Below are 14,942 nucleotides of genomic sequence, written 5' to 3'. Positions count from 1 at the left end.
TGATCACATATACAAAATGGTATTTTTATCTGGCACTGAAGATCTGGTATTTTCATTATTTTGAAAGGCTCTTTTATCAAATAGGTATCCCTAGTGTCTTACGTACCTTTTATGTTTGATTAAGTGAAAAAGTTGGAGAGAAACACGATAGCAAAATTTTCTCCTGAATAAAGCAAATGATCATCTGGCCAGTAGGTCCCCAAATCTTACGTATTCTCCGTATCCCCAGAGTGCACCATCAGCCAGAGCTGCTTATTCCCTTTGATAGCTCAGGGTGTATTTACTTAAATTAATCAACATTGCTTTGTACATGGCATAACCAGTTATGATAGAGTAGTAAAGCGACCATTTTTTTTTTAAATACTACTTTCACAATGCCAAAACCACATGGGATTTTTTGATTGCATAATACAGCTACTTAAAATGAAGACAAACTACAAAATAACAACATTAGGAAACAGAGGCCAAGAAGATCTTTTCTTCCCTGTCTTCTATACCAAATTACAATGCTCTCGTCACAAGTCCAAACCCAGCAGCAGATGCTGGAGGTGAACCATGAAACACATCCCCTTGGAAACACCAGGGATAGCATGTAATCCATGAGCACATCTGAGAAAAGCAGTTTTCTGCATCTCTAGTTATGGCACATCCATTGGATTTGATGGCCCAGGAAGACGTGAAGGAAAGCTATGACTGTGGCAAATTGCAAATGTTTGGGAAGCACCTGCTTGAGAATTCCCCACTACAATTAAAGAAAACGGAGGTGCACTTGGCAAGGTGACTCCTTTTCCCTGTTAAGTATCTGCTTGTGGAAAATTAATAAGAAAACATAAGTGTTGAAGATATAGCACAATGCCACCTGTACAAAACAAATGTGTATCTCATTTTAATGTAAGCTTTGGTTAAGTGGCTTGTGTTGAAATGCCACCTAGCATTCCAAGTGTAACCCAACTTAATCATATCTATTGAAAACCACATAATAAATAACATGAAATATGCAGCACGCCATCCTAATTGCAGAGGTTGTCTCATTTATTAGAAGTCATTTATTTATTCAAATGACTTGAACTACGTGATTCAATCTGAATCATGGGAACTAGTTACTGATTTGTGCAAACAGCCTCTTACTTCTTTGCTAAAGGCATTGTTGAAATAACTGACCCAACTGCTAAAACAAGCTTCTTCCTTCAACCCTGTCTCCTTCCTTAGCCTTACCTCCCAAGTGTACTTCAGAAAATACGACTGTTCTACAAAAGCATTTTGAACTTAAGAATAAAAAAAAAAAAGAGATTCAATTAATTACATGCAATGAAAAAAATTGGTATTTCCAAGATCAGAGAATTGCTTAGCAATAGGGAACTGCACATGCAGCCATAATTGCACTTTGCAGAGTTTTAAGTACACAGCTCTCAAGAAGAAATGTCTACTACCTCAGACGTGAAGCAATTCAACTTTCAGAAGTGTACGTATGTCTCTCAGATCTTAATGGGAGGCGTGAATACATATCCCTAGACAGAAGCAGCTGTAGTCTTTTTTGGTTGTTTTGTTTTGTTTTGTTTTTTCTTTTTTTAAGCTAGGCCTTGCAAATATGAAAACTGCCATCACAACTGTGCTGCAGCTATGTAGAAAGCATAATTTAGGAAACAATTCAGACCTTACATCTGCTTACACCCAACCTTGATTTGCAGCTACTGTCTCACGCCGCTGTTATTTCAGGAGATGCTGGGGCTTCCCCTGGGGCAGTGGAGCAAGGGGCCAGGCATGCTGAGCCGTACCACAGGCAGGGAATGCGTACGCTTCAGTCGCAAGGAGCCAAGACAGATGCATGCCACCATAGGTCACCTCATCCCAGGCTATGGCCAGCCTCCGTCAAGGGACATGTCCCCAGGGAAGGACACACAGACGGGTCTTCAGGAAAGAGGTGAAAATGATGCTCTCTGTGAGACATCATTTCAAAGCTAGCAAATAAGCCCTGAGCAGGATGTTGGTTACCTTCAACTCCAGGCAGTGTTTATCATTGGCTGGGGCATGGGGCGAGAGGCCAAAATCCTAGCAGGCAACTTCGCCAGCAGCCAGCTGTGTTGCCTCAGGCAACCATTCAAAGCCTCTGTGGCTCCGATCCCATGGCTCCCAATAGGTAAAATAATACTTTTCCCTACCTAGGAGAAGCTCTGCGCGAGCTCGCAGTGCCCCAGTGCCAAGAGTGGCTCATTTCCAGGACTATTCTGGTTATCTTCATATTTACTGCTGAATCTGGTGATGGGAAGGCAGGGATTATGCCACCGCGTTTTGATTACCAAATGCACACAAAACCCCATTCCCACAAACTGATAATTTTCTTCTCATAAAAGCCAGAGCTAAAATACTACTATCCTGTCATCAAGACAGCTGGTTTATATCCTCTCCTTCTTCCTTCCACATCTTCCCCGGAAAACATCTCGCCTGACACGGTCCCTGCCGACTCGCCCAGCCCCACTGGCCCCCACGCCCCAGGAGGAGCCATCTACCCTGGCAGAGCGGTTCTGGCAAAACCGCCTTTGCTGGTCCTGCATTTTTTTTTTTTTTTTTTTTGGTTTGGGATGGAGGAGGCTGGCAAACCCACTGCTTTTCCAGGGAGCTGGAGGATACACCCGGGGAGGCTACCCGCCCTTCATGCGGCACCTTTGCAACAGAAAGGAACCACAGAGCGGTTACCGCTAGACGAAGGAGAAGGCTTTTAACCCACACAGCAGTGCTGGTGGCCCTTGGGGCATTGCTACCGCTCAGCAGCTTTCACCCCACCTGCCCAAAGCCCCAGCCGGCCTGCTTGTGCACCTCTAGCAAGGAGCTGCAAGCCTCCAGCTCCTCCTCCGGTCGGAGGGTAGCAAGGTAAGGCGAAGGCACCAAACATATGGAGGCCAGGAAGGTAATGGATACCAGGCCTTTTTATTATTTACTATTATTTTTATTATTAACTGTCATTATCTTATTATTTCTACTATTATTTTTTATTTTCATTATTATTTGATGAAAATGAAAAAGTGCTCACAAACATTTCAGGCTGCATTTATCTCTCTACTTAACATTTAGAGCAGTGTTTTTTACATGCATATAAATGACAGCTTACCCCACCCCCAAAACCTGAAGTTTTTCACAGGGAGGAAGAAGGGAATTGAAGTGAGTTCATTAATTTGAGCCAAACTCAGCAAACATGCCTTGGTTTCAAAAAAAATGAGTGGGAGGAAGGCGTAAGAAAATTAAGTGGTGTTCTGGTATTTTCAAAATAAACCTACAAATTTTCATTTCAAACGGCATTTCATTTTCCTTCTTACCCAACTTAAAAAGAAAAGAAATGATCTCAGGTCAAATTTAATCTTCCAGATTATCTTAAAACAGGTTTTTTTGGTTGGTGTTTTGTTGTTGGTTTTTTTTTTTCCCTTCATTTCACTAGAACCACCCTGACATATTTATTTCAGTTTATTCCTTTTTTCCCAGGTTTTTTTTTTCCCCTTCAACCACTGAAACAAACAAAACCCACCCATGATTTGATGCACTCTAATAGCAAGACATGCATGCGAACACGTAGATGTTTACTTTCATGTACGCAGATGTGCTGGGCAGGAGAAGGCACGCTGGCAGGAGGAGGAACCTTGCATCTGCCTTGCATGGATTTGTCAACAGCCAAAACACACTTTGCATTAAAACTTCAGAACGAAAGCTCACACGCCTTTATGGGCTACGTAAATCCAGCGCTGCTCTCTCCTAGCAATGCCTTCTGTTCTTAAAAAAATGCTGCAATGTCCAAGTGTACTTCTTAGCTCAATGGCTAACGCACATGGCCTTGTCTTTTCACTCTGATCATCAGAAAGTTTTCCTCTTCAAATGCACAATCTCACAAGCGGGTTTATCACGCTTCCTCCCTGTGAGCAACCCTCAATAACATTATTAAGCACAGAGAGCACAAGACCCTATGAGACAAACTACGAAGGCATGTCATAGCTCTCAATAAATAACCATCTTGCTCCAGCAGGAACAGACATTTATTTTGGTACAAATTCTCTGTACAGAGGAATACATCTTTTTTTTTTTTTTTTTCCACATTTCCTTTAGGAATGACTTCTGCTGCCCATATTCATGCCAAATGTTCTGTAACTATTTCTGAAGAAAAAAAAAATACACTATTACTCAATACTGTTAGGTCAGCAGAATTCAGCCCTGAAAAAAGAAGTATTACGGTCCCGTTTGCTGTAGTTAGAAACCAAGAAGTAACACGTCAAAAACCAGAATGGGCAGGAACGATCCTAGATCTCATACTGCCCCTACTAATAAAGCGTTCCTCCTGGCAGTGAAGGGACACAGGAGAAGGTCAAATTGATATGCAAGTAACAGGGTCAGCGTGTACTGTCCCGAGCTGAGCAACGACTCTCAGAATCCACACAAAACACCAAGTGGTAGATTCCCGCGCTGCTTACCATGAACTCCTGGCAAAAAAATTCACTTGAACGCTTTCTACCCCCACCTACACAATGCTGATAAATCCGTAGTGCCGGCTCTTGATGTCCTCATGCATTTCACAAGCTCTCCAGAGCCAACAGGTGTGAACGAACAGCAGCGGTCCTCAGGAATCGAGGACTTCTGGTAAGTCACATCCAAGGCAGCGTCACATCCCACTCTCATCACCCGAACCCGAGGACGTGTGGCATTGCATCAGCCTCATTCAAAGGGTGCATCCCAGAGGTGAGGGCCCGTCTGCTAATCCCTCGTCATTATTCCTGCTCTCCTGCCATACCCCTTAGCTCCATGAAGCAGCAGCTCCCGCTCAGTCATCGTCCCCCACACAGGCACTGGCCGAAGCGCTGCTTAGGACCCAGAGAGGCAAATTCTGCACTAACTTTGCCAACTGCACTTACAGCAAGACGTGTTGCTCAAGTTAACCTTGAGGCGAGAGCAAGGCAGGTGACTATCCCTGTCACAGCAGTAACTGCTACTTGAGTATTCATCGGAGGCTGCACACCTTCTACAACTGCTACAGAGCAAATCCGGGAAATGAAAAGTGAGAACGTGCCTTCCACTGAGGAGCAAATAAAAGCTCCGCTGCCTTTCCTAATAACTTTCCCTTTCTGCTAAAACTAGCAAAATCCTAGCTGGATTGAGTGAGATTCCTGTGCCAGCTGAGCCCTGACTGACAAAATTGCATTTTTTCCCTAGTAGGTGTGCAAGGAGGGCAGTCTAGCAGCATAGGGGTTGGAGAAACTATAAACACAACCAGAAGATGCCTAATGCAATTCACACATTTCCAAAATAACAACTGCTCTAGCTAGCAGGTCATCTTTTTACAGAATAAGACCTCACCCCTGTTTTCAATTGTCTAAATTAAAAAGGTTTGTCAGCTGGGTCACCCCAGCAAGTGCTCCTAATGTAGGCTGGCCAGAGGATGCTTTTGTGGGTACAGCCAATTCTGGCTCCCACAGTTAAAGTTCTACGAGTCAAAGCATTTCTCTGACAGTACAACCACGTTTGCATTACACAAGCACTTTTGCAACATGGATCCGAGTCTAACATGAGATTTGACACAAATTCTTGTACCTGTAAACGCCAATGCTTATAACATAGCATGCTGACTACTAATTTTGAACATATGTTAGTTCTTCCTGGGATACTCCACTCACATACGCAGGCTGACTGTACCCTCTGATGCACACGTGCTACCGAAACTTGGACTAATCCAGGAGTTTGTGGCAACATCAACAGTTTCTATGCAAAACCATTCCATGAAGGTACTGTCATTCTCCCTAAAATGAAGTAAATCTTTCACTGGGCTTGTTTCCAAAGAGCTATTAAGCAAAGGCAGTTTGTGCTCAAGGAAGATAAGGACACCTTCTGAAGGAACTGGTTTGGCTAGTCAGCTATCTTGCTGCTAAAGCTAGCATATCCCAGTGATTTCAGTGATACAGGGATACCCGAACGCAAAAGTCAGCCCTGAGGACCATAATGGCACTGTGCGACACTCCCTGAAAGTCTCTCTCTATAAATTAACAAATGAATTACAACGGACTACTCTGATTGTAAAGTCTCCAGGGCATTGATCTTGATTTCTTATTTATCTGCAAATCTCTTAATATACTCTTGATGCAAGAAATAACACATTTGTATTTACTACTATCACTTCTGTGTGCAGTTTGCTCACGACGCGCACACACTTTGCTGAGAGTTCTATCTCTTCTGTAGCAATTTGCACACAGTCACTGTATTTTGCAGATTGCCCGAATTCAGGAGATGACTGCTGGCACTTCACCTTCCTTTCCCTGCTTATCAGAAATTGCCCTTAACTATGGGCTTTGGGTTTTATTCTTAACCATTCACACATTGAGCCACTGGGATAAGAACAGGTCTATACTCAAGACTACTTATTTAATTATATTATTTCACCAAATTGGACTGTATCAGTATCTAAATTTCCGTATCTCTAACGGCATTCACTGCCAAGGCTACACACATTTATTTTAGTTTCCAAATCAAAAAAAGTTTGGTCATTTACCAAGGAGGAGGAAAAAAAAAAAAAAAAAAAAAGGGTGCATAGACAAGGCCTTAGATAATAAACAAATACCTACAGATACACATGTTCACTCATGTCTCCACACAGAAAACGCCACTTGCATCAGTGATAACACCAATACAGGAATGACAAAACAGCGTACCAGCAACGCCGGTACTGCAACAGGAGCATGAGACGTCCTTCACCTGCGACCTGGTGCCTGGCAGCAGGCAGGCAGAGGACACTGCCGACTCCTCAGCCAAGCTGCAGATGCGCGGGCAGCTGCCTGCTCCTGGGAGGCCCCCGCACTCGCTCCCGCAGAGACCTCTGCTCCCACGGAGCAGCGGCCAGGTTACACCAGAGGGCATCTAAAAAGACACTGGATGCCTGTGCATAACCGGATCAAGCCCTACACGATCCACAAAGATTACTCTACTTGTATACATGTTGCAAGTAAGCATGGAATAATATACAGTGCAGAACCTACAAAACAATGTAAAGGGCAGCAATACATAATAGCAGTACACACGTAGCCCACACGTAAACACTGCACAGGATATTAGGTGGAGCTTTTTAATTTCACATGAAAACGAATACTCGAACATCCTTAAGGAATTTAGTTTTCCTTTGTTTTTCAGAAAGCCATCAAGCACGCAAGGCCATCGCAGCCAACTTCTGCAGCTCCCAAGCTGCCCAGCATGCTTGCATGCATGCTCCCAACATAGCGCAGCACGCTCCCATCCCACAACGGCTGCAGCTACAGATCAAAACTAGAGATATAAAACCAATATATAGCAACAAAAAGCAGTTCACTCAACTGTAGTGCTGGCACCGAGCGCTGACACCCAAAACAGGACGTGGGTCAAATGCACCTGTGTATGCGGCATGCCAGCTGTCACAGGTATTTATCACAGGTACCATGGAGCAGGCCATCTGAGGCACATTAATGGAAATCCAGATTAGTTCCACTGTGGTTAATCTGGGTCAACATCAGAGCAGGTAGACAGAGACAGAGGCAGGTGTCGATCCCTGTGAGCGTACTTCAGTTTCCAGCAATGCTGTTTGGGTCTGGAATATGCACAATTAGGTTTTTTTTTATCTTAATGGCTACAGTGTTATAACTAAACCAGTTTTCTCTCATCCATATTCAAAGAACTCATTCTAAAATTTTGGGAAATGACACAACTGTATTTAAATTTCCATTCAAACATTATGTTGCTCAGATTTTATAGGTTGATTCTGACATTCTTCTAACAAAAACAACATTTGCCCAGGTACTGTTTTTTTTTCTTGAGACACCTCCTCTCTTTGGTAATAGAACAAATCAGGTTGAAATTGTAAAAAGTGCAATTTCATATGTAATTTGAACTTCTAAAACCCACAGAATTTGGTCTTAAAAGTCAAGAGTGTTGCATATATTTATTACGGGACATTTACTTCCAGAATGACTCTGAATTCTGATGCTGGGTCCTATCCCTTGGTCAAGGAGGCAGGTCCTCAACATACACTGATGCTCTATTACCTGTTGGACCTGTCACTTCTATCTCACAATTCTCAAATGACGCTTCATTTTGTACCCCTAACTTCTTTTCTTGCTTATCCTCAAGTGTGGGGAGAAACTAATAAAAGACCAGTCAATTGATTCATGCTTCCCGAAGAAATTATTCTGCCTTCACGTTCGCCACTGAGCCTCCAGCTCTCCTCAGAGGAACAGTTACTTGCTAGCAGAATATACCAAGAATAATCTCTACTGAGTTTATCACTTAGCTGTTGATTATTTAGTAATCCTCAAATAACTGGTACCATCATAAGTTTATGAGACACAGAATTAAACACTATAAACACGGTATTTCTCCTCACACTTTATATATCCTACAGGGTATGTGCACCTGAGACTGCATCTCAAAAGACTTAACGCAAGCACAGCAGATGGACTCTCCTTGCTTCTCGTCATTTTCAGAGCGTAAGGGGGGGAAAAACAAAAAAAAAAGAAAAAGAAAACAGGGAAAGAAAAACTGCCCATGTTACATCAACAACAGGTATGAACTCCTTTTCTGGAACAAGAGAATCTCTCCACTTTTCGAAGGTTGTGCAACTAGTTCTTTTGGACAGGATGTTTCCCCCTTTCAGCACAGTTTTACTGTCCACAGTCACAAAAGACTAACTCAGTTGCTTTAAGCCATGCATCAGCCCTTCTAAAAACTATTAATTCTCCATTTTTTTCTTTAAAAAGAAAGACGGGGGGAAAAAAAACCAAAACAACAAAAAACCACCACCCAAATCTGCATTTTTTTTCCTGGCTGGCAGATTTCCAAGATAAAGAGGACTGCACTCTGCCTGGAACAGCAGCCGGGGCCTGCTCTCCAAACTCACAAAAGAGAACACCACACACAGAGAGAAAAAGCCACGGATCAGACCAGCCAGAAACGTTTTCTCACCCTCTGAAACAATTTCTCAAAAAAAAAAACAAACCCAACCAAGCCAACCCAAAAGAAACGAACCAAACCCCAAACCACCCGCCCCACCAGACAACGCGGGCCGGCGGCGCCCGCGCCGCGCCGTTCCCACGCACCCCCGGCCCGGGCGGTCACTGCCGGGGGGGACAGCGCCGGCAAAGTCCGGACGGCTTCTTCGCGCAGGGTCAGGCAGGGATAAATCGCTCCTCTTTTTAATAACTGGGCAACCAGCACCCTCATGAAGTTTCCCCTCTTTCCACGCCCCCCCCAGGTGTTTACATTTTTTTTTTTTTTTTTTTTTAACGGGACAAGCGGAGGTGCCCAGGTCAGGGCGACGGGCGGGGGTTACCGGAGCGGCGCTTACCCGGGGGCTGCGCGGCTTTTCCCGGCCGCTGGGGCGGGGGTGGCGGCAGCGGCGGTGCGGGGCTGAGCCCGCCGCCCGGCCGGGCAGCGCGCTCCGGGGAGCGACTGGGCAACGTGGGGGGGGGGGGGGGGGGGGAAGAAGAGGGAAAAAAAAAAAAAACAAAACACGAAAGGAGAGAAACACACCCGATGAGATGTGCCAAGGCTTATTCCCTTTTTCCTCCACCCCCACAAAAGAAAATAAGCCTAAAATCAGGAAGTCGGAGCTGCCTGATCGCTGCTATAGGTTTGGGTTTTTTTCCCTTTCTCCCCTCTCTCTCCGTTGTTTTTTTTTTTTTTAAGGAAAGAAGTAGTTGGGACTTTCCCTCCGCCGCTCCCCACGGGAGGCCGCGGCGCGCCGCCGCCCGCAGCCCGGCTCCCGCGGTCCCACGGGGCGCAGCCGGCAAAGCGGCGGCGGGACCCCCTCGCCCCGGCCCGCCGCGCCCCCCCTTACCTTTCTTTTCCTCCACGGCGGAGCAGAGGGCGAAGCGCCCCAGGAGCAGCACCAGGACAGCGGCCCCGCGGGGCCCGGCGGCGGCGAGGGGGCTGCGGCCGCCCATGCTGCGGGACCGCCGCTCCCTCGGAGGGGTGGGGGGGTGGGACGGGACGGACACACGGAGGTTTCCGCGGAGCCGCTCCTCTGCTCTGCTCTGCTCTTCTCCCGCCTCCGCGATCAGCTCCTCTCCGCCGCTCTGCCCCGGGCGGCTCTGCGCAGCATGCTGGAGGGCGGCCGTCGAGGGCTGCGCGCACACGTGCGTGCCCCGCAGCGGGCGGGCTGCTGCCTTCCTCCTCCTCCTCCTCCCTCTGCTCCTCCTGCTGCAGGCGGCAGCGGGTGCGCAGGGGCTTGCGGAGCGGCGGGAGCCGGCTGCGGGACGGGGCGCGCCCGGCTGCGCTCTCCGCCCGGCCACGGAGCGCAGGGGCTCCCTCTGGGGACGCCGAGGAGGAGGAGGATGGGGCGGGAGCAAGGAGGAGGAACCGGCGGCGCCTTCCCCGCCCAGGTGGGGAAAGACCGGACCCGCCACCTGTCCGGGATACAGGGTGAGAGGAGGGCTGAGCGGGGAGGAGGCAGTTTAGCCGCCCCTCCTGGCTCGGGAGGGTGGGGGGATGCCCCGCGTCCCGCTTCCAAAGGCGCAAGCGTTTGCGCTGCTGCTCGCAAAAAAGCGGCGTGGCCCTGGCACGGCCTCCGTGTCCCCTCCCGGGGGGAGCCCGGGCCCCCGGGGGGGCAGAGGCTGTGCGGGAGCGCGGGTGCCCCGGGGTCTTTTGCAGCAGAAGCCCTGTCCCGTCCCGTCCCGTTCCCCAGGGTCCTCGCAGCCCCCAGGGAGGGGAGTGCGGGCAAGGAACGGCTGAGGCGTTTTCTCGGGGAGCAGCGACAGCGAAGCCGCTCCGGAGGTTCAATCCGCTCCCCAGGGGCGCGTCTGTGGGGCTCTGGCCCTCGTTTCTGCTCCCCCGAAATCAGCGGAGCCCTCTTGGCTCCTCCGCAAACAGCCCTGTTCTCATTCTGGTCACTTTACCCCCAAAGCTTGCAAGGCCAGGTGTGTGTGTGAAATAAAACTGCACTGTTTGTATGCATGTTTTAGCTCAAGGATAGCAGGGTCCATATCTGTGCATACAGTTTCTATTCCCCTGCACCAGTGGTGAGAAAGTGCTCCTTGCTCCGTGTAGCACGTTACTTAATAAACACACAATAATACAGGTGTCCTTCAGGTGCTCCAGGGACATCCACAGACGTTAAGCAAAGGAGTACGTGCATGGTGCTCCTTCATCCCCAACATCTTTCCCCCTGAGAGGCAAAACCAAGCTATTCAGTATTCAGTAAAATATGCTTATGGTTACAATCTCTGTTTTTTAACAGGCTGCTCCTCTGGAAAGTGGGAGGAAGCACCGTCTTGTCACTCCGGCACCTTAACAGGACTTAGAAGTGTCACTTGTCTGGGCTGGGATCTCTCACAGTAAATCATGATTCAACATTCAAACTTGTTAAGTGCTGGCGGTAAATTCTTCATAAAGCTCTTGTGAAGACTTGGGTCACACAGTCAATAGGATATGAAGCCTTAGAACTGTTATGATTAATTGGGAACTCCAGAACCAAAGTCCGTAATGACATGAGGTTTGGGAGATTACGTGCTAAATGCCTGTGTCTGTCACAGGGTGCTGGAACACAATAGATGATTGCAAAATAGCCACTGAGTGTATCTTGACTTTCCTCTGTGATGCACGTTCCTCTGAGAGACGCGTTACTTCTCTCCTACCACTCAACTTCCTCTGTACAATCTTTTTCTGATAGTTTAACTAGTTACCGTCCTAACTAGGCAAACAAAACCACCGTCCCATTTACTTATCCTAGCACAAAGCCCGATGCCTGACCACATGCCTGTAACCATGTATCATCCCACTACGCCTGTAATCATTTATTAAGATGAACTGGGTTACAAGTCAGCTTTTGTATGCTGTAGCTGACATTCTGGTTTGATTATATTTTGTAAATAATGTGAAAGATTATGTACTTTGAAGTAAACTCAGACATTAGTAACATCCGAGAAACTCTACTCGTATGATTGGTTTTGTGGCTGTAACTGAGGGCAGAATCTGGGCTTACAATACAATATTAATGCAATTTGCTTCAAAGATGCTCACACAGTGCAACTTCATAAACATTATGTGTCTATGATACATTTTCATTTATTTATACAAATAGGAGGACCTTTAAAAATGAGCTGCCCAGGAAAAAAAGATCAGCTTCTGGGGAGGGAAGATTTGCAAAGCATCCTCAGCACACACTAATGATTGCAGCTTGCATTATGAGAAAGGAAGCGCAATTAAGACACCGAGAAATGAACCTCAAATCAGTTCTGTAGATAGATAAATACTAAATAAAAACGTGCTCCTAGACATACATGTTGAGCATCAAGCTACCGCTATGGAAGGCAACAGAGTTTTTAAAATCTAGAAAAAGAAAGGATTTAAAGCGACAATTGAAAAACAAACTAAACATAGGGAAAAAGAAGAAAACATCTTTTGCATATGAACTCGGTGGAGAAACTTGTCCAAGTCCCGTCCTAACACACAAAAGAGCAAATACTTGCTTTGCAGAATTTTTTGTGCAATTGCGATTCTACCTGCTATACTGAGCAGGCACATTTCATACTTCATTCACCTCCCATCATGTACTGCCCTTACATAAATGCACATGAACCCAAGTATTTGATCCTAACTAAACTCCTCCTTCATTCCTGACATGATGAGCAAGGGAAGACTGGCAAACTCCCCTTTGCATTTTCTTTCCCACACTGCAGATATCCGCTACAGGAGACTCTCAGCTGCTGCTAGCAGTGCCGTACTGCAGAAGGGGCTGCGCAGCGAGCTGCCGCAAATTCCGTCCTCCCACCTTTGTGAGCACAAATGTGTTGCTTTTGTGGCATCTCTGCTCTACTTGCCAACGTTGCGAGATACATAAAGAGACTCTAAGACTGAGGTTTGAGACGCTTATGGTCACAGGCAGGGCTTTCAGGCCTTTTCTACACAACCGAACAATTTCTGAAACAGTTTGAATTCAAACACGACATTTTCCCTAAACAGCTGGTCACATACCCAGTGGCTGCCTTTGGTATAACTCCTTTGAAGCTAACTTAATTACATGAATTTCGGCATGGGTATGCAATACTCCTTCATATTGCAAAACTTTTATTACCAGCTGCATGTGTGCATGGGTCAAAGGTCATGGGACAAAGGCCAACCTTTCAACCACCAATTTTTAAATTAATACTACATGCTAAGAATATCACACTAAATGCAAAAATCTTGCTTCAGCTTCCTTTTGGCTCACTTGCTTTATAGTGCGTATATATCTCCTGTCTTCTATATATTAAGCATAAACACGCTGGCATAGGAAGTGAAGTCCATGTAAGCGGGTAGTTCCTTCAAATGAAGATACCGCTGGATTGCAGAACTGAACTGCGATCGCTCACCACCGCTTGCCTGAGCCGCTGAGCTGCTTACTTTGCCACACGTGGGGAGAAGTAACTGTTGGAGGATGAATAACTGATTTCCCTATCAGTGGAAAAAGCAGGATTAATTCTCCTATCTCTTCCACATTCCCTCAAAACAGAGTCGAGTCTCAAAATCCTTTCAAGAGTAAAGAAATCCCTGCTGCTGGGTCCTCTCCTTGAATGAAACAAAAAAAAATCTGTTGGTTTTCATTATCCACTGAGAAGTGGGTCAGCACTTGCCCCTCCAAAAAAATTCATCAGCAACTGTTCCTCAATGGCAACCCAGCTCTTCTCTGCATGTTGCAAAAGCGATTTTAAAGGGCAAGCTTTTTTACGGGAAGAAAAGAAATGCAGCCGAGCTGAATTAGCAGGGATTTACAATCTGGCTTGCTCAGATTTCATCTGCATGGCGTTTGAGATTGTGGATATTGTAGTTTGCATTGTAGTTTGTATTCTATGACTCCTCGCTGAGGTTTTAAAGCAAGGACTGAGGTAATAATTCGTGGAGCTTTATGGCACTTTGCATGCTGAAAACGTTGCACAAACATTAACTAATTTATCTTCGCAAATCTCCTGTAAAGCAGGTTAGTAGCTATCATTTCCATTTTATAGATGTAAAATAATTTGCCTTGGGCAGAGTGTTAGTGGCAGAGCTAGGGTTATCACTCAAGAGCTGTTTATTCTAAACATCATATTTAAACCGCCTTGGATCTTGCTGCTTCTAGAGAGTGTCCTTGATGAAAATGTATCTATTTTTACACACTCAGATTATCCCTCTCTTCTCTTAACACTGTTTGTTTGTTTGTTTGTTTGTTTGTTTGTTTGTTTGTATAACAGCACTTAGAAGGGACAAGACCAACACACTCACGGGTGCTGGAATTAAACCTTAATTATAGTAAATTGCAGCGTCAGTATTTCAACACATGACCATGGTGTTATCTCAGGAGGGTTCCTACACTTTAGTTTTTTTATGTCCAGGTTTTATCTGTCATCTCCGTCACCAAGTTCAATGTCGCATTTGCCAGGGAAGCTTCACTTAACTCAGAAACAGGCCTTTAAAGTGTTTTAAACTCTGATAAGGATTTGCAGCATCAGTTTATTCACTACTGAGAGTAGTCAACAAAAAAGTAAATATGAAAATAAAAACTGGGTGTCTGTACTGGGTTTTAGCATCCAAAGATCCTATGCCACCCATTGCACAGGAGAAACTGCTAGCTACCCTCTGAATTATGGCTCCTCTTTGCAAAGGCACTCAGTTTTTGTCCAGTATAAAGCAAAAAAGAAAAAATAAATTGCTTTGTGCATTTTCATTAACTTCTAAAATAATTACATGAAACAAAAAAAGGGTATAGCAAATTCTTTCAGTATTCAAGATAAACATTACAATTCATAACATATAAACTGAACAACGTTATCAGGGTATAATGGGAATAACTATACAATATTGACAAAAGTATGTAGTTTTAATTCCCATATAGTTATTATTTCCTCTCTCGCAAAATCTCTACTGAACTGCTGGGGAATATGGCATCTCCATTGCCATCTACTAGATCATTTCAAAGGTTAGAATACTTTTCCTGTTTA

General features: G+C 45.5%; 1 protein-coding gene across 3 annotated transcripts in view; it reads right to left on the bottom strand.

The window, feature by feature from the left end:
• Positions 1-10,382, bottom strand: part of EGFR (epidermal growth factor receptor) — a 162,284-nt gene extending 151,902 nt beyond the window's left edge. For 2 of the 3 annotated variants that reach the window (XM_087766472.1, XM_087766477.1), the window contains exon 1: positions 9,827-10,382. In XM_087766472.1, the coding sequence (XP_087622598.1) occupies positions 9,827-9,932 (106 nt within the window). In that variant the 5' untranslated portion in view covers positions 9,933-10,382. Of the gene's footprint in view, positions 1-9,334; positions 9,377-9,826 lie in introns of those variants that run through there. The other variant, XM_087766487.1, reaches the window with a different exon arrangement.
• Positions 10,383-14,942: the final 4,560 nt, after the last annotated feature.

The sequence above is a fragment of the Nipponia nippon genome, unplaced genomic scaffold, assembly GCF_047370975.1.
Source record: "Nipponia nippon isolate SJK-2023a ecotype South Korea unplaced genomic scaffold, ASM4737097v1 scaffold_1, whole genome shotgun sequence".
Classification (NCBI taxonomy): domain Eukaryota; kingdom Metazoa; phylum Chordata; class Aves; order Pelecaniformes; family Threskiornithidae; genus Nipponia; species Nipponia nippon.
Note: the sequence above shows the minus strand (reverse complement) of the source record. Positions and strands in the feature narration are given on the sequence as shown.